The sequence below is a fragment of the Numida meleagris genome, chromosome 4, assembly GCF_002078875.1.
Source record: "Numida meleagris isolate 19003 breed g44 Domestic line chromosome 4, NumMel1.0, whole genome shotgun sequence".
Classification (NCBI taxonomy): Eukaryota; Metazoa; Chordata; class Aves; order Galliformes; family Numididae; genus Numida; species Numida meleagris.
Window position 1 is genome coordinate 16,161,397 of NC_034412.1, and position 26,091 is coordinate 16,187,487.

At 42.9% G+C, this 26,091-nt stretch overlaps 1 protein-coding gene across 3 annotated transcripts; it reads left to right on the plus strand.

Moving 5' to 3' along the window:
- AP1S3 (adaptor related protein complex 1 sigma 3 subunit) lies at nt 72–23,861 on the plus strand. 3 transcript variants are annotated; one of them, XM_021393770.1, is made up of 5 exons: nt 72–2,804; nt 19,931–20,109; nt 21,327–21,435; nt 22,378–22,515; nt 23,387–23,861. In XM_021393770.1, the coding sequence occupies exons 1-5, from the start codon at nt 2,796–2,798 to the stop codon at nt 23,420–23,422; spliced, it is 471 nt and encodes a 156-aa protein (XP_021249445.1). In that variant the 5' UTR covers nt 72–2,795; the 3' UTR covers nt 23,423–23,861. The 3 variants fall into 3 exon arrangements, with proteins under 3 accessions (XP_021249445.1, XP_021249443.1, XP_021249444.1); XM_021393768.1 differs by lacking the exon at nt 72–2,804 and adding an exon at nt 7,600–7,756; XM_021393769.1 differs by lacking the exon at nt 72–2,804 and adding an exon at nt 13,674–13,718.

The window sequence follows — 26,091 nt, forward strand, 5'->3', positions numbered from 1 at the left end:
TTCAGACAGCCCATGTCCAAATTCTAGGTTGGAAGTATGCCTTGTCAGATGTGCTGCATTGGAGCTGAATGAGCCGCAACACTAGGCCTATGATGAACCAGTGAGCCTAGAGACAAACAGCTGCTGAATGGTCCCAGCTAGGGATGTACAGCTGTACTCCCTATCTTGTGTCCTTGCCAGCTCATGCAGACCTTTTCTCTGATTCATCTAGTTCTTCAGATGTAAGAACCTTTGCATGCAACACAGTGCTAGAGGATCAACCCCTTCCCTGAGATCCCTTGGACCTGCCTGTGGTGTTAGGATTTATGTTAGATGGTTTAAGTAGAGTGTACAACGTAATAGATACAGAGGACACCAACTGCAGCCACAGCATCTGGTTATGGTTGTTTCATGATACTTCTTCACAGAAGAAGGACGTGGACAAGCAAGGAAGCATCCTTATGCCTCACAGTTGTTCACAGCCTCGAATATAGCACTGGTTGCTTCGTAACACTTAGAATGCCTGAATGTTGGCCTGTATGATGTAGCTTAATGCTCCCGAGAATATTTAAGAGCAATAGAAGGAATCGGAAAGTGTTTGACAAGCTCTTTCCACCTCTGAAAGGTTGTTGAATGGCTTATGCAGAATAGTACTGCAATTTTCTTTTTAACAAGATGTCTCATTTTGATCACCTTACTCCTTACCTTTCCTGAAGTAGAATACGCTATTCTCTAGCTGCAACAAAAACTTGACCAGAAACATGCAAGTTGTTAATGATCTCTAGTCAGGAAGACTTGTTCATAGGTCTCTGTGGACCATCACATAATAGGTTTTAAATAATACATCTGAACTCTAGATTGATTGAGTATTAAAATATCTGAGAACTGCAAATGAGTTCCTTGTAGTAAAAATGATAAAATACATGTGTTGGTTTTGTAAGTGAGAATGCATAGCTAAACATTTTCCGTAGTCCTTAAGTGATTTGCATCAATATAAGCTTCAGATATGCTGTGTGGCAAGTCTAGCGATGAGATTTTTTGGTGTGGTGTTGACTTTACACTATGGACAGATTGCATAATAAGCTAGTTTTGAGAAAGACACTGATTTTTTTTCTTTTAACTTCAGATTTATATCTGTGTACTACAATGAAATCTCTATAAGGCTTTTTTGTTTGAGTAGACTTGAAGTCCCAAGTTCTGAATGGCTTGGCTAGCAGTGAAATTCCACAGTCAAAGTCATTGAAAAATGTTGCACTTCTGTCAGCTTAGTTTACTTGAATATTATTATTGATAATCAACTAAACTTCTTTCAGTGGGTTGAAACTTGCTTTTCGAGGCTTTATCTGTTCCTTGTATGATGTACCCAGAGCAACCCATCTCAGTGATCTCTTAAGTGACTGAAACCAAATGATCCTGCATTTTTTTCCCCTTTGGAGAAAATAAGACTGTAGTCTCTAGGCAGCTGTGTGGGCTATTAAACTGTCAATATGCAAAAGCTGATAGTTGAACAAATTCAGAGATGGTGTTAATGGTTTTATAATTTGCAATGGAAGAAATTATTAACATAATATCAGTAAAGTCATTATTAACAAAATATCAGTAAACTAAACCTATGTATTTTCATAATTTAAATATATTTTATCAAATAATAAATACATGAGGTCATTAGAACTTTTGCTTTTTGGCATGGAGTTTAGAACTTGATGATCCTTGAGGTCCCTTCCAACCCAAGCCTATTCTCTGGTTTTGCTTACATAGCAGGAGGCTTTTTTCCCTTCAGTGTGGTTCAGAGTTGCCGTAACTGATCTCCAGCATGCTTGTGTACTCAGGCTGCAGTACGTTTTCGTACTGGTTTTGCTCTATAACTGCACCTGCACAGAGAAGACAGATTCGATTCTTTGATTTACTCTTTATGTGATTGTACTAACTTGGGTAGGATTGTCTGGTTGTCTGCAGATTTTATATGTTCATCTTTGAGTTGCTGACTGTCACACATATAGTATGGGTTACCATACATCTAGCCAAATAACTGAATTATTTAGTCCTGTTAATTTTGCTTAGAGAGGTCCCGGTATGCTAAGAATCATATTTTGTGTAAGACATCCAGAGGCTTAGGATCTCTTAGCGCTTATCCAGTCCAAAACCAGTTGAATTCATGTGGAAATACAGGTTAATTCTAGAATTTTTCATCTGTGTTTTTAATGCAGTCTTTCCCTTCTTCCTCTGAAATGCTTTATGCTATGCAGTTTTTCAGGAAGCTGAGTGAATGTTTTGGAGGGGCGCTCTTTCCTCTCCTTTACCTTGCTTATAGGGAAAGATACAGAATAGGGTTAAAATCGCTCTTAACTTTACTCTCATGACTGCTTTTCAAGTAAAAATGACTCCATGATCCTCACACATCTGTACTGATCTTTCTTTTCTGAAGCTTGTTTTCTTTATGCTTTTGTCTAGTCTTAAGATCTGTGTGTATGTTTCTGTCAAAAGTCTTTAAAATATTCATGAACTGAAGTGCATCTTCTGATCAGGAGTGGGCACTGTTTGCCAGTGTTCCTTGACATAGTTGCTGATAAGCTATACCTATTTTTCTATTCTAGTCACTGTCTTTTGTCTTTTCTCTGTTCTTATTACATTTCTCCTTCTTTCTCTCTTAGTTTGTGGCTCCTTCTTCAGGTTTCTTCTGCAGCAGCAAGTCTCTGTTGGATTTTGGCTCCTTGAGATGGATGACATGAGCTCTTGAAGCATGACCTAACTGCTTGCCTGAGCCTTCTCATCCGTAAGAGTGAACTGGTCTTGCAGTGGCTGAATTAAGGCAGCAGATGTGGAAGGTGAGTGTCTTTAGGAATTGACCTGTTACCTCATCCTGACAAGACTCCATCTCATTCAGCACTCACAGCAATGTAGCCATCCATCATTGCTCTTCTGTTTGCTACATCCCTTGCAGGTTGGAAAAACATATTGTAAAAAACATTACCTCTCATACCTCTGACTGTGTGGTGTCTGTCCCAGCTAACTGGTGGACACTGTACTTTTCAGTGTTGGTGATCAATAGGGAAGAATTGAGATCCATAGGATGATCCATAGTACTTGCTGGGTTTGGAAAACGTCAGGATGTTTTCTGTAAGGGTAGAGAAATGAATGTTGGGGTGTTTTCTGTAAGGGTAGGAGAAATATTGCACATCTGATTGGTATTTGTGGGATGTTCAGTTTAAAACTTGATCTCTTAGGCATAATCTAAAATAAGGAAACATGGCTGTAAATTGTGTTCATTGTGGCCCTTTTGTGGAGAGGAAATGCTGGGGAAATAAACATGCTTATAGGCAGTGAGGGACGTTTTAATCCTACTGCTGCTCCAGAACAGAGGTTCTCTTGTTTTGCTGCGTGCACGTATCAGCTGAGCACTGCTGTTGCAGAGCATGGCGTGGGTAAACTGACATTTTACAGTTGGAATGGAAAGAGGGAAAACATGAAAGAAACTGAAGGGGGTTGGAACAGCAGAAATTCAAAGGGCAGCACGGTTAGAGCATGCAAAGGCACTCTAGCCTTCCACTTAAGGGAATGTAAGGAAGAAGACTCTGTATCCAGTAGCTGATAACTCAACTGAATGCAACAGGGCTACAATAACACTTTTTCTTCATAGAAATAGAGTTCTGGATAGAGCTTTATTAATGTCTAACTACCTCATGGCTTGCTCTCAGTTTTATACATCTGGGAAATGGACTAAAATAATACTTCGTACTGTTTAAGTCCTTGTGTACCCCTGTCACTTCACTACAGGCTATAACAATTTGAGACTGCTATTTTTAACACTTCACTATTACCTTAAACTACTTAAATGTTGGAACTGCATACTGAACATGCTATTTCTGTTGATAAGGTGCCAAAATCTATGACACAGATAAATAATTCTATATGTTCTTTTGGGATATTAATGCTTTTTCTGCCGCTAAATTGTGGAAAATGCAGATCTTGTGAGCAAATGTGGAAAAGGGAACATATGGAAAGCAGGGGAGAATTGTCTGGAAAAGTACAAACCCCTGCTTATAAACACAAGAAAGTGTTAAATTGCTTCTTTATTGATCCAAAGTGCAATTAAAAGCTGCCTCCTGCAGCTGAATTTAGATTGGGCTCTTAAATTGTTTCTTTCCTCTATGGATCTAGTATCAAGTGGAAAAAAACCTTCACAGCGGGACTCCTGGAAATTCACCAAGGAGTGTTCATCAGCCTGAACCTCTTGGTTCACAAAGCGCTGCTTACCTGAAGAAGTTTGTGGCTCTGTTTGCCTGCCAGAAGCTCAGTTTAGGTGCTGAAGAAATGAGGCTGTGGAGTGCAGTGGCTAGAATCAGTGTAAATGGTTAGTGTTCTGCGTCACTGGTTGTGGTACTCGATGTCAGCAAAGAGGCTTCTCCCTGCGTGAAAGGGTGTTTTGTTTCTGACTTGTTCCGAATGAACTTTTGCAGGATTTTAGAAAGAAATTAGAATGTTGTATATTGTGCCCTTCCTAATACAAAGTATGCTGTAGGTCGAGGACTTCATCAGTCCAGAACATCCGACTTTTTTAGCAGTTACTTACTTTCAAATAGATAACATTGAAACTCACCAAAACTTACACCTAGGAGCTAGGAAATGCCTCATCAGCAGTTCTACGCGCACAAGACTCTCTGAAGCCACTGTAACTTGATCTGAAGATTTTCTGTTTCTGAATGTGATAGGCTGCTGGAAGAGTGGAATGTAGGCTAGGAGAATGCAACACCCAGCGGCAGTCAAAAAAACATCACTGTTTGCCTTCCTTAAAAGCCTCGTCAAAGGGCCTTAAGAAAGGAATATGAGCATTTTTTCTCCAGGCAGAGACAGAAGCTGAAAGAGAAAAGACTCAAGAGTCTTTTGCAGCCGATTTTGAGTTAGAGGAATACATTTGCATTTCTTTGCACGCTTTTGTGTTCAAATTAACTGGGCCTAAGGGAAGAACCCTGAGGAGTCTGCGGTATGGCATTTTTCTGGCTTAAGGTCACCCCCACCAGTGCAGCTGGCACAGCCCTGTGCCTCACCTGCTACCCCCACTCCCACTGCTGTGCAGCACTGATAATCATCAGTAGCTGCTACTCGGGAAGTTTGAGCTTTCTTATCAAAACACTACACAGGCACACTGTGCTAGTGGTGGGAAGGCAAGAGGGAGGGGGAGAATTCCAACCCTCTCTTCCAGTTAGTCATTGAGTACAACCTGGTTTTCTGCTCTGGAAAACATCTAATTTAGGCATGATCCTATGTATGCAGCCTTCTTACATTAGGGTAGCAAAATTTATCTCTTTGCTGACTTGCAAGATTGGCCTTAACATGTTGAAACTGGTCACTACCATTAACATGTACTGTACGCATAATGTGTTGATACAGTTTTTTTTCTGATGTCCTTGCAAAGCCACAAAAGCAGCGGGTTAGATTTCTTGAGTTCATAGGCCTGTTTAGGCTAGGTCTTTGCATAGGAAAGTAAGATTATTGGCAAAAGACTAAATAAAAAAAAAAAAGAAATTACTGGCCATCACTGAAGCAAACAACATAACTAGGTGAGTTGTAGGCTGCAGAAGATAGGTTTTTTTAATTTTTTTTTTTTTGTCAGGGAGATGGAAAATGAGCAGGGAAGAAATGTTCAACACTTAATTTCTAATTCTTTTTGGAGATGAAAGTATTGATACTTGCAGCTCCCATACAACTGCACTGTGGCATCTACATTCTTGCATGTTAGGCAAAGCCAGTGCCAAGTGCACATACCTGGCATAGCAGCTGGCTTTTGGAGATCTAGGAGTTCCACAGTGGTGCCTATAGACATTCTCGATCAGCAACAGTGAGGAACATCTGGCTTCTGACTGCAGAGCTCTCTATTGTTCTGCACAGGCCACAGAAGGGAGGGCTGGTGGCTAAATGGGACAGAGGCATGATTCTGTGGTTGTGGTGAAACTAAACATTGACCTCCTGGGGAAGGCAGTATGCCTGCCTGTCAGCATGGCAGTTTTTGTAGCCTGTTGACTCATCCCAGCTACCTTCAGAGACTCTATGAATGGGTTTTGGTCTACTTTGTCAGATGCTGATAGCAACAAGTGTCTGTTTGGCAGGTTCACTGATGGCAAGAGCGTGCCCCAGCAAAACCAGTGTGGCTGGTGCTGTGTGGTGGCATAGTGTGTGCTGCACCACAGCTGTGCTGTGACTGGAGTGTGTTTATAGTGCTATGTTATAGGCCCAGGGTGTGTTCTCAGGAAGTGACAAAGGCCAGAGGCAAGCAAATGAAGCATTGGTGAGGTCTGCAGAGACCTGGGACTCACGCTTGTTGTGTTGTGCACTCTAGAGACAAAACCAGAGCACCTGTCAGCCAGCAGCAACCAAGGGCAGTGCTTACCGTGCTGCAGGATTAGAGTATGGAGGAACAAGAACAGAACAAACAAAAATTGAGGTTTTAATGAGTGTTTCCAGATCAGATCACAGCTTACAGAGGGCAGGGGTCATGCATGCTGAGGGAAATGTGGAAATTGCCTCCACAATTCTACATGAGTGTAAGGACCACATCCTCGTACCAATGTGTGCTCCCTACAGTTAAGAGGATACAGTCAAATGAGTGATTTAGGCATAAGTTGACACACAGATGCATGCCTAGAAACTTGTCTCAGTGATAATGTTTTCTCTCTGTAAAATCTCTTTTTTATGTTGCTGTTGTTTTTTGGCATCCCCTCCTAGCTCAACCTCTCGGTTATAAGGCTTAGTTCTTCCCACATTTCCCTTTTAACAGCATAAGTTCTTCCATTTTTGCAGGGAGAAAACTGGGAACGTTTCTGACACGTAGGACCAGCTTCCCTTCTGCCTCTACTCTTGCAAACAAAAATTTCTAACCATGAATGGACTTCACCCCACTGCCGTCTTCACTGTGCAGACACAATTGCTTTTGTCTGAGGGATGTTTCCCCTTTGCTGAAGCCAGAGGCTTGGAAAGGGATTCCCAATGGCAGCCATTGGAGTCCTTCAGATTTCCCTTTTTTGCCGATGACTCAATGGGTCCAGCACTGCGTGCAGGAGAGGGCAGGGCTCTCCCTATAGCACTGAGAACCGTATCCTGAAGCCAGAGCTATGTGTGTGGCTAGATGCACATGGTGTACAGGGAAACATCTCTTCTGACTACAAATGTGAGAGTTCAACACCTTAACTCTTTCCATTTGATGTTTTTGTGGTAGCTTGCACGTGGATCAGGCTCTGAGTAAGAGCTTGAGCAGCCTCAGGCCTAGACTTAGAACCTTCAACTGAAATGCTGAGTCTGTGGAAGTTGCGTATTCTTTTGGCATCGGCTACTTATCAGCAAATCCCTGCCAGAGGTTACAGGGATTTGCTGCTCAGCTGGCAGAGCTGTTCGCATCCTCCTCTCTCACCAAGCTCAGGCTCGAAGCACAAGTTAGGAAAGCCCAGCCACGTAAGGTATTTAAACAGGAGCTAGGAACGCTCAGGTCCCTGTCTCCCAGCGCTGGGGGCCGGGGCTCGACAGCTGCCTTCTGCGGGCCGCACCCCGACCCAGCCCGGTCCAAGTGGGCGGCACCGTCCCCTCCCGGTGCTCCCCGCCGAGCTCGGCGCCCGGGGCGGCGGCAGGTGCGGGAGGAGGCGCCGGGGAGTTTCCTTTCGGGGCATTGTGGGAAGGCGCGATGCGGCCGGGGCCTCACCTGGCGCGCCGCGGGCAGGCAGGGCGGGAGGCAGCCGGCAGCCAGCCGGGCCGGGCCGGGCCGGCTCCAGCCCGCGGCCGTGGCACCATGGTAAGTAAGCCGAGCTCCGCGGGGCCTGCCCTTCCCCGCCCCACTGCTGCGGCGCTCTGCCCCTCGACGGGCGGCCCCGCGCTTGCCGGGTGCCGCGGCTTATCGGCCTGCCCCGGCCCGGCCCCGCGGACCTCGGTCGGGGCTGTCGGTTTCCCGGAGCCTGGAGCACGCGGGAGTGTTTGCACGGCGCCTGGGGACGCTCGGGGAGGTCGGCAGTCCGGCTGTGCTGTCCCGGCGTGATGGGGAGCGGGCAGGGAGCGGAGCGCTGCGCAGATCTCGGTCCCGAGCAAAAAAACTTGGGGTTGTGAGGAAGTGCCAGAATGAATGGCCCGAGGTGCCTTTAAGCGGAGGTAACGCGCGTTTGTTAGCAGGTAGGTGGAGGGCTGTCCCAGCTCTTCCGAGAAGCGGGAGTGCAGTTTCCTAGAGAGCCTGGGCAAGGTCTGCACCTGTTCTGGGAAGCATTTCTCCTTTTGTTTCCTCCCTTCTGGCCCGCGGGGTGAGCCTGGGTCACGCTGACGGCCTTTCGTAGCCGACCAGGAAAATAGGGCTGCTCCGGAGATAGTTGATTAAGTCTTCCTGTAACCCGAGGAGCTGAGGCTCGAGTCAGCTCGGTGCCTACAGGAGTATCGGGTTTGGTTTCACGTGGGTTCTTTTGGCGGAGCCTGAGCAGCGGCTTCCCGGGGCGGCACGTGGGGAAAGGCCCTTTCCCCGCCGCCATAGGTCGCGCTGCGGGGCGGGGGCTCGCTCGGGGCCGCTTGGCTGCATCCCCCGTAGGAGCTCATTGAGCGATGGTGCTGCCGTGCGCCAAGCGTGGCTGAAGTTGTTTCGTCAGGTTCAGAAACAACCACGGTGCTGGTGTGCGCAGTTAGATGAGCCCTGGTTTGGTGGGCTGTGAGCTAAACGATAGCCGCTCAGGTAGGGGGCAGTTCACAGCAAAGCAACGAGGTGTAACGTGTCTGTTCAACAGGGAACGTGTGGGCCTGGTTCTGCTCCTTGCTGTGTGCTGGCAGCCACTACATGTGCAGTGCGGATCTGCAGCCGGGTGAGGTGGTGATGGCTGCTCGGGGTGGGCTGGATGGGACGGCAGCCTTTGGGTTATGGGCATCCTGCCAGGGTAGCCCCTTGGGCTGAAAATTCAGGCTGTTCATGGAGGGTCTGGTGGGTGGTTGCTAGGGTCTGGAGAGAGGTTGCACGGTTATTCTCCTTTGTTAAACACGATGACCAACATCCCTGGAATAATGGCTGGATTTTCCCCAAGGAGGACTGTGGGCTTTCGAGCAGTAGGATGGTCAGCGATGCCTCGTAATTGAGAAACCATCTCGCTGTGATGATCTGGCCTGGGGCAGGTTCTGCGGGCATTACCGGAGCTCCTGTCTTGCACAGTTTGCCTGTTGTGTGCGTCTGTGCTATCATTGACAGCAGTGCAGCTGCACTGAGTCACAGTGCTTTCATCGGCGGCTCAATTTTGACACTTGGCTCTATCCTCAGTGGTGGAGCTGAGTTGTTTCTGTCCAGTGGTTTTGTCAGAATGCACCTCCTCGTATGTTTGTCTAATTTTGCGTATTTGGAAAGATGTACCTGTCGTTCAGATTTGCATGTAAAATCTGTGCGGTAATGAATTTACAGATGGCAATGCAGTCTCCACACCTCAAGTCCCAGTATATATGTATATATATATGCAGCCTTTCCGGTTACCTCCTGACACAGCTCTCCATATCCATTTCCCTGGTGTAATGCTTATGTAAATAACTGGAGTTCATATTGTGCCCTTGAAGGTCAGTAAATATGGGAGGTGATTTCGGGGAAGCGGATCTCAGGCCTCTCCCCGGTGCATGCACTAAACAAATGCTAGTTCTCAGAGCACTCAGGATGGTCCCAAGGGAATGGTGCTCACAATGGTGCTACTTATTAGCAGGACTGTCTGCCGTATTGATGATTATAATTTCATAAAGCGAGTGTGTATTCTTTGTTTTTCCTTCTCTGAGCTCCCAGTGTGAACACTTGCTGGCATTGTTAGACCAAGCAGTGCTGTCAGCCCTACCCTGTTCTCCTGTTGTAGACCCAGTGCTGATGAAAGGGTGCTTTTGTCAGAGTACTTGTGCTTAAAATTCCTCTGCCTTTTTCTCCAGGAAGGGTTGTTGCTGGGTTGCTCATCAAGAATAGAGTTACTGGGTTATAGGCTAAGAATAAGTCTTATGCAGGCTCACAACTGAAGAACTTTCAGCAGGTCGTTTAAAAGCTCTGCTTACATCAGTTCCTTCTGTTTAGTATGAGGGATTGTGCTTGTCTCCAGTGTTAAACACTTGGAGATTGGAATGGAAGGTACTCCTGCAAATGGTACCATGTCTCAGTAGGAGGGTTGTTGCCGTTGTCCACTCTGCTGCAAATTTTCAGGCTGGTTTCATGGAAGCTCTACTTAGACAAGCTTACATCACATCCTGCTGAGAATGGCTGCGTTACTGCCCAGTTGCTACCTTGTGACATGCAGAACCTAAAGGCTTTTTAGAAAAAAGACTGAATTCTGCTCTCTGATGAGTAAGGGTGCAGCAGAGAAGCATGGCGTGAAGGGTTGCTGTCTCAACAGATCAGAAAGTGAAAGCCGGGATTGGAGAGAGAAAATGATTTCTTTCCCCAGGGACATGTGTTGCTGCAATCTTTCATGCCCATAAGTGTTGCAACACCACGGTCTCACAGCCACCTCGCCATTATCAGTATTATCATGTTTTCTGTTTGCACAGCTCAGAGTGCAGAACTGGTGCCTGCGGAGTAAAAGGTCCTGCTTCCCTCCTGCCTCTGCTGCTCATCAGTACGGTGCGAAGCATCAGTACTGATCTGAAGTGCTGGAGAAAGATCAAAAGAAGCCCATGGCGAACAGGAGGCTCTGAAGGCATACTTGGTGTGCTTGGGAAGGAGTTGGCAAGCGGTGTTTCCACCTAGCAAGGCTTATGATACTCATCACAGATCTAGAAGCGTGGCTGGAAATGTTGGTTGAGGTGATGGCAGGAGCTGACACCTGCCCGGCGTTTGTAAATGAACTCTCAGCTCTTCTGTATATTGACTTCCCAACAGTCTCAATGCCCTTAACTGCTAAAATAAACACGGGTCTGTAAAAGACATTTTTAGTGTTGTGCAGAACTTACTGTCAGTGATTTGAGGAAGAATGTGCTCTAAACCTTGCCTGTTTTTTCCCCCCTCAGTGACACAGCTGTGTATCGGCCTAGCAGAGGCGATGAACCTCGCCTCTAGGAATTTAACTTGGAAGGATGTCAAGGACAGTAGACAAAAATAGATGGGAGAAGAAAAGAAAATTACAAATAAACAAATCTGGTTGTTTGAGGCAGTGTTATACGTGGTTGGGGGGTACGTGTGATGTTTGTTTGTCATGTAGTGAGCAATGTGTATGGGAGTGGATAATGGTAAAAGAGTAGCATTCTCTAGAGAAGATCCTGATAGAGACTTTTCAGCCTGGAAATAGATGACTATAGGGGAAATAACAGAAATATATGAAATCATGAATGCTGTAAAGAACACCTTCTAACAGGTGAGAGTAAGGATACAATTTGTGAAATTTCTAGACATTAAATGTAAAGAAAAGAGAGTACTTTTTCATGCAGGTGAAAGACTTCAGTCCCTGCCAGGAGTGCAGTGGTTGTCCTGGCAGTCAAGCCATGCAGTTTATAGAAGATGGGCCCACAGGTGGGTTGTCTGGATCCAGTTTCTGGCCCTAAACACGTAACCCTGTGATTCTTGGAGAATGAAGAGTACCAGAAGAATGATTTTATGCATGTCCTGCTTCTTACAGCCTGCTGTTCTGGGAAATGCTCAGATCAGAGTAGGGCTTGAGGGGAATCCATAATTTGGTATTCAGTTACCACCTTATCATTCAGCTGGACTTGTGAATGCAATTTTGTGGGATTTACTAGGAAAAATGTTTTTTAGGATTAGGTTCTTCTCAGGAAATCTGTAATCTCTGGCTGCTGATGTGATCCTCTTCAGTTTTGGATGTTCTCTCATGTGCTCACTGTCATTACAGAGTATGACTGTTCTAGACGCCACCTGGACTCACTGGCTATGTGGTAATTGTGATTCACCCTTTACAGTCTCTGGGTAGTACGTTTAGTGCATGGACAATGTGAAAATGTTTGTGCCTTTGCAGCTTTTCTGTATCTTTCCTCTAATTACTAAAGAATCTTGTGCTTTACAAACCGTGCTGTAGACCTTCTGAAGGCATCAGTTGTATGCAAAAGAGCAAAATAATAGAGGCGCTGAGGAAACCAATGGGCCGAGGAGGGCAGATAGAGCAGCTCTTGCTGCAGTACTTAGAGGATTTATATTTCAGCATTGGCACGTGCATCAGGCATTTATGCAAGCCAGTTGTATTCTTTCCAGTGATGCCTAAATTAAAATGGTACTGGTGCTGAAAAATATTTTTTTCTATATCACCCATGCACATCTACTAATTAAACTTTCTTCCCATTTGGTTCCCTGTTGTCCTATTGCAGCACGCTGTCATCTGCCTTTGCTTGGCTGCTTTGAATGGAGCTCTCTTGAGCAGTCAGCCTTGGGCCTTTTTATTTTTGCAGGCATGGCAGTTTAAAGTGGTGTAAGATCCAACTGTCCACAAATGATATTTCATTTGTGAGTAGGAATACAGCATGAGGAGTCAGTGGGCTAGAACTGGGAACTAAAATTTACATTCGTCTGTTTGAAGGCAAGAATGATGTGTCTTTCTGGCCCGACATGTATTTCTGGTCTAACGTGTCCTGGATTTATGCTTCTCAGTATGACAGATGTAACAGCGGGTCCTCTGTGCTGTGCAGCAGTCTTTTTTCTTCCCTGACTTACTGGGTTTGTGTAAGATGTCTGTCTGCTATTTTCTGTCTAGGCTTGAGAAGAAGAAAGAGGGCATTAAAAGCCTTCTTCAGCAGCCAGTAAATGTGGTTGGCTTGCTGCTTGCAGGTAGATTTGCTTAGAGGCCTGCAGTTCCTGTCTACCAGCACAGGGATTCCTGCATGGTCGTCACCTTCTGCTTGGTCCCCCGAGGCAGACGATAGACATGAAGTACAAGGAAATAAGAAATGGAATATTTTTTGTTTGTTGAAAATGCAGAAGCTTTCCATGTTGTGCTTTATGTCTTGCATCATGTGTAGTGTTCAGAGAATGTCTGGTTGTCTGCTCTGAGCTTTAGAAAAGCCATGGGAATGGCTATGTGACCTACAATGAAATGCTCAGACCTGACAGCTCCCGGACTGAGGTGCTTGAAGGTCTCTGTGGAAGATTAAAACGGAAGATGGAGCATGTCTCTACTGAAAATGCCTCAGTGGAGTGCTTCAGTTTTTCCAGAAAATTACTTCCATACTCTTTCAAAGTTATCCACAAGCATGATCCAAACTCACATCTATCTTTGTTGCCTGCAGAGCTCAGGTTCCCAGTGAGTCTCTGTTGAGACAACGGAAGCTGGAGGGGCAGGTGTGATGCTGCTGCCAGACCCTTGGTGCTGCTTCCCTGCTGGGCACTGGTGTCCCTGGGCAGCAGTGCTGACCCTCACTGGCGTGCATGCCAGGGAACGCCCTCCCCCTGCTATGTGCCCTGCTCCAGGGCAGAGCCTTCCTCCTTTGCTTCTGAGAGGTCAGAGGGAAGGGAAGAGCACTGTAGTATGCGCAGCAGGGCTCTGCAAATAACTGATAAGACAGAGTGGAAATGGGAGTAACAGAGGCCGCACCTTTTGCCAGAGTCCAGTGAGTTAGATTTTAGCTCTGTTTCTTTGCAGGTGTTTGAGGACCAGACTGGGAAAATGTTTTGGTTTTTTTGTGGCTGTAAAATACACTGGGGCTGAGATGAATCACAAGCTTCAACTTCTTGTAATAAAAGGCATTCAAACACCCCTGCAAACTGTGGACAGCCTTGGCACTGCCCTGCTTTCTGCTGGCTCATGTCGCTGGGGCAGTACTCCCAGCAGCAGGTGAGGCCTCTTAGTTCGTTGTCTTCTCCTCCTCAGAGCAGCTCACCCACATTTTCTCACCCAGCAATGTGACTGCAGTTCATAATTGCTCTAACCATCTTCAGTTGGTGCTGCTCTCTGCAGCGTCAGCAAGTTCCTGTTGCTTTGGGGGCAAGCACAAGCACTCTGCACTGGGACAAGATGCTGCTTTGAGCGCTGTTTTCCCATCCTCAGGTAGGGTCAGAAGTGATTTTGGCTCAGAGCTTGAGCTCAGCTTCACTGTTTCAATTATAGGTTTATTTAACTGGAATGAGGCCGTCAGGGAGGTCTTGGCTGGATCAATACTACATGGAGTGCATATCCTTTCAGTGCTAGCATGTCAGTCAATTGAAACTCTTACTTTGGTAATAAAGTAGGGTTGACTTCTTCATCATGAAAAGAATAAAATCAGTGTGTAAATAGAGTCACATGTGCCTGTAGTGATCTGGCACAGGCTTTATTACACGAACTTTGGATGCATTGTTTAGAGGAAGTTGTTCAGAAATGCTCCTAATGAAGATTAAGCTGGAAGGAGTTCTGTGCCAGCTGGGCAACAATACACTGGGTATTCTTGCATTGCTGATTTCTCACTTATTTTCTTTTTCCGACTTGCTTACATCAGAGAGAGGCTGTTTTAGATGTTAAAGCTAAGATTGTGCAGTATTTAATAAACCACTTGACTTCTGTGATATCCACGTTGTAGTAACAGCATCAAGGATTCCATTACGCTGCATTTCATTTCCTTGCATTCCATTGTGTGGCTTTTGTCTTAGGGTTAGGGTTGCATTGCATTCCACTGCATTGCATTGGATTGCATTTCTTTTTATTGCATTTCATTCTATTGTATTACTTATTACAATGCACAAAGGAAATTAATATCTTTAATAAAGTAGCTTTTTTCCTTTTTATTTTACACCACAATTCTGAAAGTCCTTTAGGCCTCAATATACATGTATTAAAGATCAGTGACCAGTTGGGGACTTCGTGCAGCAGAAGAGTGCTAAAATCCCTGTACTTGTGTGTTACTGTTGTTCCCCCAGCCCGGTGTGGCTAGGCTGTTAGTGTGTTAGGTGACTCGTTGTCCGTTCAGTACGTCTTTTTAAAATAAACATTTTAATGACAGTAGTTTTTGTTAATTTCCAGATGCATTGTAAAAACCTGCACTAAGAAATAAAAGTTCTGGATGCCTATCTATGTTGAGCAGGAAATTTTCATATCAGAGGTGGGAATGGAAAATCATAGAAGACGTGCAGAGTATGAACCCAGCTAGACAAAAGCAATAAAAGAAGATAAAGCAGACTTCAAGGGAATAAGTTAAAAGGGAGTTTTTTGATAGAAAGACACTTTCTTTCAACCAGGTATAGCCGGTCAGTCTGGCTTTCCCCAGGCTGCTGTTAGCAGTGGTTGTCATGTCAGCAGCCAAAGGTGTGGCTTTTTTCATTCCATTACCCTTTCTTTTTATGTGTTCTGTGAGCTTTTCTTTATTAGAGTGTCATATATTGCCTCCGCTGGCGACAGCAGGCTTAAACTTACAAGTTTTAAATGGAATTGAAGTTCTGAGTTCTGCCAAGCTACCCATTTTAGAATGGTAATTCCTACTTCACTGTTACTAGATACTTGTTCAAGAGCCTTTCTGTTTGATGAAGGTGACTTTGATTAGGGAGAGCTCTTAGCTGAATTTGGGAAGGTGACAGCTGAAACAGAATCTAAACGCCATGCTGCTTGAGTAGTGGAGCTGCTTCATGGAGCAACTCCTTGCCAAAGCCAAGCACCCAGCAGAGAGAGGCCTGCATTTCTTTGCAGCCTTCCAGCTCTTGCCTTCCCTCCCTGGCTACTCGGGGTCTTCCCACCATGGGACCTGGGGCAGCCACGTGCAACAGGACAGGTTTTAAACCCGTTGGCAAATGCTGTCTGTAAGCCAACTCATGGGAAGAGGAGAGCACTGTTAGCGTGGGTTCTTCTTGCAGTGGGGTGAATGAGATCCCTGCAGCACAGGCCCCTTGAGCTCACTTTGCAGGAAGAAATGTGACATCTTTCAGATGTTTATATCATTGGACAGCAAACTGGGAAAGCAACCCTGGGAGTCAAGAAGACCTGCTTTGTCATCTTGTGTAGTGTTCTTCATTGACATCTTTGCTGATGATTTGTTCTATATGTAATACAATTTAGTTCACAGTCCTTTAGACAGTCTTACTGTATGCTGCAGTGCATATTTGTGTATGTTTTGAAACTTCTGTGAACACCACAAGTGACCCAAGTTTGTAACCAGCAAGCCAAATGTGAAGTGTTTGGTTGTCCTAGGGTGTAAACCACCTGTATTTGGTGTTGTTGATGTCTGTTCTATTTACCCTGAAATTATTTTGTGTCCAAAGCCTACTATCTGATTTTCCAGTATCCCTGGAACTAAGTGTTGTGTTATCCTGACTAGTTTTGTAGATCTCAATAAGACAGAAGGCCTGTAAATTTCTGACCTGTTATATAACATATGCACAGCTGGCTCAGGGAAGGGAACAGTTCGGGTTTAGAAATATGGTTTGAATCCTCAATTTAAAAAAAAAATCTGTTTTTTCCAACCAGATAATAATGGCTTGCAAATACAACATGCATCTTTTTAGGCTACTTACGGACATTTAGGGAGCTCACTTGGCACCATGCAGTAAGTGGTTGGGTCTGATTCGGTAAAACAAGCTAACAGAATTACACTCAACTCCCAGCCTGTAGCCTGTCTCCTCTGGATTCCACATTTGAAGACAGTTCTGGTAGGAACTGCACTTATCATTCTGACCCACTCCAGCTTGGACCTCAAAATCCTCTCTGGCCTCGCACATGGGTCTGGTGGTTGTTCGTCATAGCCAGCACACCCTGGAGTTGTCCAAAATGAAACAAGGCATTTTGCTTTGGGGGTGCTTGGTTTGAAACAAGTCTTTTGTCTTTGCTTTCCTTCAGGTTTAGAGCTTCTAAAATCAGTAAAATGTTGCAGGATAATCTACCTCTATTTCTAGCCTGGCTGCTGAAAGCCAGCCCAACGTTCCTTTATCAACATCCATCTTGTTAGTGGCACTGTGGAAAAGGAAGCATGCTTTCACAGTCAAAGAGCAAGAAACAGATGAGCTGTTAGATTTGTGTTTACGCAGTACTTGAACATTTCCAGTTGTACTGATGCATCAGAATCTTTCCAGTGAGCTGTAATCAACAGGGCTGTGAGACTGAAAAATGTGTTGTATCATGTCAATGTGGCTGGGCAATTTGACGTATACACTCAGGAATTAAGCCATTCAACCTCTTGAGAATGTAATATTGCTTACCTCCTAGAGAGTTCTCCAGATTGAATAGAGTTTAGAAGTTAGAAAAAGGCAGAAGAGTGAAAAGAGGGGAAAAAGTCTGTACAAAAAGTCCTTGTAAGTATCTACAGTTTGGGGTGTGCTATCTTGCTGCAGATTGTAAAACTAGAGATGGAGTACAGCAGAGGCTATTACCTGTTTTCCAGCTGTAAATACTTCCATAAGAATAAAATTGATCATCGGGGTTTGCAGTTACGTTTTGCATATGAAATAGAGTATGGTATGGAAGACCCAAAAGATGGGAGTTTTGAAGCTTGTGTATGAATCTTGATGTCTATAGTTAATTTCTGGTTGCAAAGAACGTTAACCCTAACTTCACTCATGAAAGTGTTGGTGAAACATCAGCTGCATCTATACAAGAAACAGTGCAGTTTTCAAAGTAATTTCAAGTGGAGAGCAGCTCGCTTTTCTATGGGTGAAGCACAGCATGCTAAAGTATGCCAGTCAGGAGAAAATGGCAATAATACCAAATTCCCTGGCTTATTGATATTTAGCCCTTTAAAGGCATAGGGTTGCTCTCCTGGAAAGGCATACTCGTTAATTGCAGGATCTTAGATGTAAGGCTCATTAAGTCCAGCAGGTGAAACTAAACCTGAATACCCTTTAATTATCTTCCCCTGTTAAAGCACTCTAAGTAGGTATTTTTTCCCGAGGATGTTAGAAACTTGTCTAAAACAACGTGACCTTGTTATGCTGAAGACACTCTCAGCTTTTGCTGGGGATTCACTGTCTGATGCCTTGCCTTTTCAATTGAATATGATCATCCTCTCCCATCTGTTTCAGCATATTTTGAGATTTGTTTATCAAATAGCTGCTACCTGTGCCTGATCGCTTTTAAATGGACATCTGCGGTCTTGCTGCTCTTATCTTCAGAACTTGTATTTTGCTTTTCAAAATGCACTCCCCTTTACAAAGGTTCCAAAATGAATGTGCTGTGCAGCAAGCAAAAGAGTCTTTCATTCATTCAGCTTGTCTCTGGACAAAGCGTACGGACAATAAGTACTGCCCCTTCATCTGCTGCAAAGGGGTAACCCTGACAGCTGGAATATTACCATGTCAAAAAGCAGCTGGCAATGTGGATGGAGAAAGGGAAGAACATGGTGCTTTGATCTTCGCTGTAATCAAGCCATGTGTATTGCCAGTAGCATAATTGTTTTATTTAGCAAACTCATCTGGAGATTATTGTAGTGCTTGACACAAGGCAGCTACAAAATCTTTGTAATTCTATCAAGCACATTAGTCTAACGATAGCAAGAGCCATATTTCCAATAGTAGATCCTGCCACAGGCAGTTAATCCTACTTCCAGATTACCAAACAACTATGAGACCTAATAGCTAAAGACTGGTTATGAACTGCAATTTGTATGAAGTCTAGTTGCTATCTTTTTCTTTTAAGTTGAAACTTCTCTGGTGAACAACTCTGCTCGGACTTCACTAGCACATGGAATTAAGTTTTCTTCACAGAAATCTGCATTAAAATCTTGATAGTAATTGTAACCCTTAACTTCAGTCCTTACTTGGTAGATGGATTAACGGGGGAGCACAGGCCCAACGATGAGCTAGACTAGAAAACAGGAGGGAGCAGGGACTAGGGTGCAGGCTGCAGCTGTAGGGATGGTTGTGTTTAGGCTAAGGGAAATGGGGATGTGGCCAGGGACCTGCCAGCCCCAGGCTCCCTTCTACTGGGATCTTACAAACATTGCAGGTGAGGAAGAGGAGGCTCCCATGCTTCTTCCTCCTCCCAGCGCTGGCCACACAGGTCTGGCTGCAGCTGGGAGCCTCCTAGCAGGCCTGGCTGTGGCGTGGTGGAGAGGAGCTGTGTGTATGGCACAGAGCAGTTCATGTTCTCCTTTGCCACCATCTCATGCCCCACTGGGTTCCGTCATTTAACAGGGGGAATCCTGTTGAGAGGAATGTCATCCTCAGGTAGATTTCCTGTGCTCTTAAAGCCGTTTCTGTGATGTGGGTGAATGACTTACTGTGCTGCTTAAAGGCCTATCGTGGTCAGTTCTTTAATCAGCTTATAAAATTATTTGTATACATTTCTGGGATATGTTTCTCCCAGAGGCTCTCCAGCATTTAAAATCTAGCACTTCCATATGTCAGTAACACTGTTGATGCTAAACATGCAAAAATCGTGGGTCAAATCATGTAAAACTCTGACTGGCTTTGAAATTTCAGATCTGTATGCGTAGTGCTTTTTGTCATGTAACATCCCAGGTTGGTGAAGTCCATTTTGTGTCATCACACTCATCTATGTTTCAGAATCCAGGGATTTCTTTGGTAAAAACTAGTTGAGCTCCCTTTCCAAAGTAGCTGGCTTCTTTCTTCTGCTCCTAGTAGCCCCTTCTAGGAACACAGTGCTCAGTAAGTCCACTTAGTGCACTACCAGAACCTGGTGATGGCCATCGCTACCAGGCGTTCATGTTCTCCTCTCATGCCACGCTCTGTGTATCTGTGATCTCTCTAGCCCTTATGTATTATACATCTTCATCCCCTTTTCCAGTGTGTGTAATCTTGCTGGAGGAAGGGCTGGGCCCATCTTCTTACTGTCACAAAGTGGTGATGTAGCAAAATAGAAAGCAAAGCAACCAGTTGCACAAAGTAAAGAAGCGCAGTGGGAGAGGATACGAGGGGTTATGCAGGGAGGGGAGATCTGCCAGGGATGGGACAGGAGACAGCGGGGAAGGGGCCCAGCTTCCATGCTCAGCCTCCCCCAGTCCTTCTTGTCAGAGGACAGTCAGAGACCCTGAGCTGAGCCTGAGGGGTCCTGGCAGGCACAGGGATGCCTCCTACGCTGCCCGGGGCTGAGGCCATGCCCCAACATTAACCATGTCACTTTGTTTGCTCTAGATACACTTTATACTGCTGTTCAGTCGACAGGGGAAATTAAGGCTTCAGAAATGGTATACGACACTACCTGAGAAAGAGAAGAAAAAGATCGTTCGAGAAATTGTTCAGATTGTTTTGGCTCGCAATCAGAAAACAAGTAGTTTTGTTGACTGGAAAGACCTCAAGCTTGTTTACAAAAGGTGTGAGTAATTTTATGAGAACGTATAATTACTATTCGTATAAATAACGTGTTACAAATGGGAAAACAAAGGCTCGCTTTAGCACTTGGGGCTTGTTGGTTTTATTTTAAGGAGAAAGATATTGGGAACCTGCCATTGTGAGTCTAATGGCACAATGGCCCTGGATAAATAAGCAGGGTAAATTGTGGGGTAAAAAAAAATATTTGCACTATTTGTCAAATAAGACAAATGGACTAATATAGTAAGTATTAGCTGTTGAAATTCTATGAGGAGGCTTTTAACTTTGCTCCCCCTTGGCATTCTTCGGGGTGGTCTGCTGGCATGTGTTAGTGAGGCTTCATCAGACTCTGAGAAAGGGTACAAGAAGAGTTCTGAGGCACTTTCAACACTTTGTCTACTTTTATCTTTGAAATATTTGTTGGAAAGTGTTAGTTGCCATTTCCTTTTCCAAACAAATCATTGGTGCCCATTTACAGAAAGCTAGGCAATAACTGATTTTTAATTCTTGCAAAGAGGTAAGTAGTAAACAGAAGTAGGTTTAATATTCAGCACACCATACTAAGTGATGTCTCTCATTAAGCAAAAATTGCTTTCCTTGCTGTGAAGTGTTGGGTGTAAACATCTCATCAGGGCTGTGACAAGCTGGGGCTTCAGCCACAGCACCAGAGAGTTGAGGTAGATTGTTAATCTCGTCTGGGATTGATTTAAATTGAAAGTTTTGGTGCAAGTAGCAAGATTGATTGGGCTAACTAGTTTTATTTTTTCTGGCCCTAGATGAAACACATCCAGTCCTTTGATATCCAGAACGCTTAGTGAGATATAGTGCCTTCCACCTTCGTTTTTTTCCTGTATTTTTATTTTGTTAATAAACAGTAGTGACTCATTCTATAGTTTAATGAACCCCACTTACTGTAGTGCTATTGCAGCAGGTGAGGGAGACCTCTAAAGTACTACTGACTTGCTGTTCATTTTATTCAGACCAGTGTTGTAGGTGTTCTGATTTGACAAGAGTTGGAATTTGCTTTTCTAATTAAAGTAATGATTTGTTTAAATTGTCAAATCTTCTTCAGTGCTCTCCAAGACACCATCAGAATGAAAGAAAATAATTATTTTAGAGACAAGGTAGACATTAACTATCTATCACTTGTGCAACTTCTAAGAGCAGAGCACTGAGCATGCAGCTGCTCACTCTCACATTTTTGCCTTTGTTTTTCTAGATATGCTAGTTTGTATTTCTGTTGTGCAATAGAAGACCAGGATAATGAGCTCCTGACGCTAGAGGTCGTTCATCGATATGTGGAACTTCTGGACAGATACTTTGGAAATGTAAGTTTCGCTCTCCACCATGAACTGCATTTCTGACTGGCTGATAAACAGACAGCAAACTGTTTTGCTTTGTGTTTCTGTCTGCACTAATTGTCCCATATTCTCCCTCAGTCCAGAAGAAATGCATGATTAGAGTATTTTATAAAATAGTGCTGAAAATAACACAAGATCAATTTTACATCCTTTCTCCCAAAACAAAGTTAATGTTGATACTTACATATTTTTTCTGAGAATAGAATTTAAGGGGACAGCTTAAGGAATAGTGTTTTCAAAAAATAACAAAACTGGTGATGGTATTTTAATTCTCCCTCCTATCTTCAGTTATAAAAACAGTAAGTGAGTGCTTTCATAGTATTGGATAAGATGAGAAAAATAAAGTGGAGTTGTTTGTTTTTTTTTCCAAAGAAAAGACCTAAAGAAGATACTAAGTTGTATTTGAAAAAGTCTTCAAAAAGTGTAAATGACCTGTCTTTTCTATGAATAATTTTGAAATTGTTCCTACTACTTTAATTCATCTCTTATCTAAATCACTGTGCCGTGACTCACGTTTGTACTGTCTCAAAACAAAAAAACAGTTGGTGACTGTAAGGTCACTGGGACAGGGAGTTTGTCCTCCTTTGTGAAAGCATGTGAACGTATGTAACCCATATTACCTGTTCTGTAAAAGGCCTTTTTTTAAGGCTAGTGGGCCAGGACGTCAGCTTTGTTCTCAGAAACTCAGCATGCAGGTAGTGTATTATATAAAATATAGCAAGTAGAATATCCTTGCTATATGCAGAAGCTGAAATACTGTGTAAAATGCAGTATCCTCCTTCACCTAGCTACCTACCACAAGGGTGCATATGCTGAATACTTCTGACTGTTTCAAAAATTTTTGGTCCAGTAACACTTAGAATGCTGTTAAAATAATTTAAATTGTGGGATATTTTTTTCTTCTGTCAGGTGTGTGAGCTGGATATTATCTTTAATTTTGAAAAAGCTTATTTTATTCTTGATGAGTTTATAATTGGTGGAGAAGTACAAGACACTTCAAAGAGGTCTGCAGTGAAAGCCATAGAAGACTCTGACATGTTGCAGGAGGTAAGGCTGAAGAAGACTAAAGGCAAGCACTTTGTCTTCCTACATCTTCTTTGTTGGACAGGAGTTTAAAATTCAGCTACGCACTTCTGGTACATAATTATCCCAATGTGTCTTAAGTTCAATTTTAATAATGTAACAATACAATTAATGTAGCAGTTGCATAAGCTTTCAGTTGCATTCTTGCTATTTAAATACTATGGTTTTTTGGATAATAAGAAATAGATGATGATACACCTAAGGTGTTTAATCATATATGTAAGTCATCTGGGATTATATTTTATGTCTACGTATGTGTACATAAATACAGAAAAAGGTATTCTGTTTCACTAATACATTGGAAACAAATGGCCTACACTTAACATTTAAAATTGGAAACAGTATATGCTGGAAAACTCCTTTTATTCTTAAACACCCGCATTGCTTTTCTACGAGGCACAGATACGTAACCTTTATTCAAAACCCTGCTGCAATTTTCTTCTGTAACCTGTACCACTGAGTTAGCAATTGCAGAAGCAATTGTATATGATGGGTTGACTTTACTTTTCTGGGTACTGAAGGGAACAGCACACAGGTAGATCTAATCCTATTTTTTTCAAATTGGGCTGGCACTAGCATATGAAACCAAATGAGCTAGGCACAGTGCCTACCTAGACATCGTGAGTTTAGCCACAGCTGTGATATGTCGTTATTTGAAGATCAGATTCTAAAAGGCTGTTAGTGTTTCAAAAGTAGCATGATTTCTACATTAATCTGATCTAATTCCATGCAAAACTACAACTGTTCTCAAGTAAGACCAGAGGGTTTGGTTCAATGATTTTATATTACTGTACTACTCCATAACATGTCAATTGTTTCTTTCTTTTTTCTCCAGACAGTGGAAGAGTACATGAACAAGCCTGCCTTTTAATGTTAAAACTACCTGGACAGAGAACTGCTGTATACACCTGCAAAATGCATTTGCTGAAATTGCTTCCCAATGTGCCAGAGAAAAACCAAAACCAATAACTAAAAGGCTTTGTTTGTATAATTGTCAAGATGAAGGTCAGCTAATGTAGTGCGGGGTTTAACAATTCTGTATTTGCATTACTCTGCATGCAAGTTTCTCAGAATTGTTTTTACCCTTGGTCTGGTTTCTCTTTTCCTTGCTGAACTGAACACTTGTTTTGTACCATGTCTTTTAGCTACAGGTTTTGTCATCATAAAATGTTAATCTAACAGTACACAGAAGAGATATTTTGACTAGTTTTGGTCCACTGCTGACCATATGACTCTACTTTTGTACAAATGTCAATTATTTTGAATGTAATGATTATTCTGCTGTAATAATAATTTTTTTCTAAAAGACATATTGTTGTGGGCCCTGATTTAACAAGCCTGTTTTGGAAAGATTAACCCATCTGGTGTAAGAAGAAACTTATTTCTCTTCGACCCACCCACTTTCTTTTGATCATACTTCCTTCTGTTTTCTGCTCTACTCTGCTAGTACAGCAGTTCTCCGGCTGCTATTAGAGCACAGTCTGCACTGCCATTTAATCCAGAAGACTGTTCTGACCCATGACAGACTTTTCCCAGGTTTCACAAATCCTTTTTACTGCTGCAGGTAGATGGCCTGTTTCTGTCTTCCTGGATCCCCTGGACCTGGAGAAAGGCAACAGCCTTTAGAAAGAAACATATGGCTTGAGAGCAGGAGATATTCTTAAGATGAGAAAATAGTTTGGGGGATTTTAGGATGAAGAATCTCATGTATCGTTTGACTTGGTTTCCACCAGTGACCATCTTTGTCAAGAGAGTTTTCCATTCCCCAGTTCATACACCTTATAGGATGAACTGGCTTTCTAGTAGATGAACATAGGCTATTTTCTGAAGGCTGAACAATTTAATTAACCTTTTATAACTTCACAAGCTCCACAAATGGAAAAAGAGCAAAATAGAGAGGAGAAGAATTGGTTGGACTGTACGCTCTATTATGTGTTACAAGACATTGGAGTTATAAAATGTTGTAAATGTGTGTGCAGGGATCTAGGTGGGTAAACTTGCCTATCTTGCTGTCAGTGCTGTTTGAACTTTATAAACTGTTTGAACTGGCATCCTTGCAGATATTAATTTTGTCTTTAACAGACATCAAAGCCAAGAGAAATCATCTTATCCCATTACTTGCAGCTGGATATTTTGTTTCTGTCAAGTTGTGAGATTACCTTATACAGAATTTAGGTAAGTTATCAGACAAACATGCCTGAATGATCCAAGCATTGATTTGCATTACCCTTCAACATTTATTTTCTTTGATTCTAGGACGTACAGTCAGTATTTTCCTGCAGGGATTTTTCTAATCTTTAAATGTCCTGCACAGTTATTTTCTCATTGCTCCTTCCTTCCCAGTCTGACGAATCTTCCCAGGGAGTTTTTTTCTCTTTTATTGGTGGGTAGGAGCACTTTGACACAACACAGTAGCTTTGCAAGTTGTCAGCTCACTTTTCTTCCTGTCTTGTCTTTTAGTGAAGCTATGGTAAGTTGGTTTATAGCGTCATGCTGCACTTTTTATAATTACTTTTTCCATCTGTTTTCTCTGTGTTGATGTCAAAGACATACTTTCAGCTTTGAAAAAGTAGTGAAATTGCTGAAGGGCTTTTAATAGGTCTGAAGATACACATTTTTAATGGTAAATTAATGAAATTGTAGGAGTGGTTTATTATTTTCTTCTGATTTGAATTAAAGTCTAGAGTGTATAATTAAGAAATCACTTCAGAATGTGCTCTTTCCAAGTCTAGCTCTTTACTTTTATAAGTATCTTCAATGAAATAATTGGTAGTTTCATTTACCTTTACTCTTTTCTTGAGCCATGCTGTGATTCTGACTTTTACAACTGTTAAATTTATTGAGTTACGAAGTATATGGAAATAGAATTTCCAAAAAGATTTATTGGTATCAATAAGAATATCTTAAACCTGTCTATTTAGTCATTTTTAAAAGAGCAGTAGGATTTCTTTCTCTTCTATTTCATGTGCAGAATACCTTACAAGAAAGAAATACACGAACACAAAGCTTTTATTTGTGTTTTTCACAGCCTCCAGTGAGAAAGGGGGTCACTCACCTAAGTGATGTTATAATGGCATTCAGATCAATCTAGCTCTCACTTAAAACCTTCTTCTTCAAAGAGAAAAGGCCCAGATGAAACCCAGTTATTGTCAGGTTACCTGTAGGTCACTGTGTCAAAACATCTGTGCCTCCGTCTTTATGGAAGTTCATTGCCATCAACAGGACTGTGCCTTGACCTAGTGCACTCTGGAGTAGAGTTTATCAGAAACTTGACGTTTCTCTTGATATCTTAGCTCTTTGATTTTTCTTAAAGCAGGCCATTGTGTATGTTCGCAAATATCTTTGAAGCACTGCCGCCCATTTCATCTGTCTGGTACTGATGTTTCCCTTTTCAATCTGTCTGACTGTCCTAGGAAATGCTCAATAGAAAGCTGTCTGAGCTTATTACTTAATAAAATTATTATTAAAAAAAAGTATTAGAAAATAGATTCCTTAACAGTTTTCCCAATTTCACTAACATCTTTTGCAGTTATCTAAACT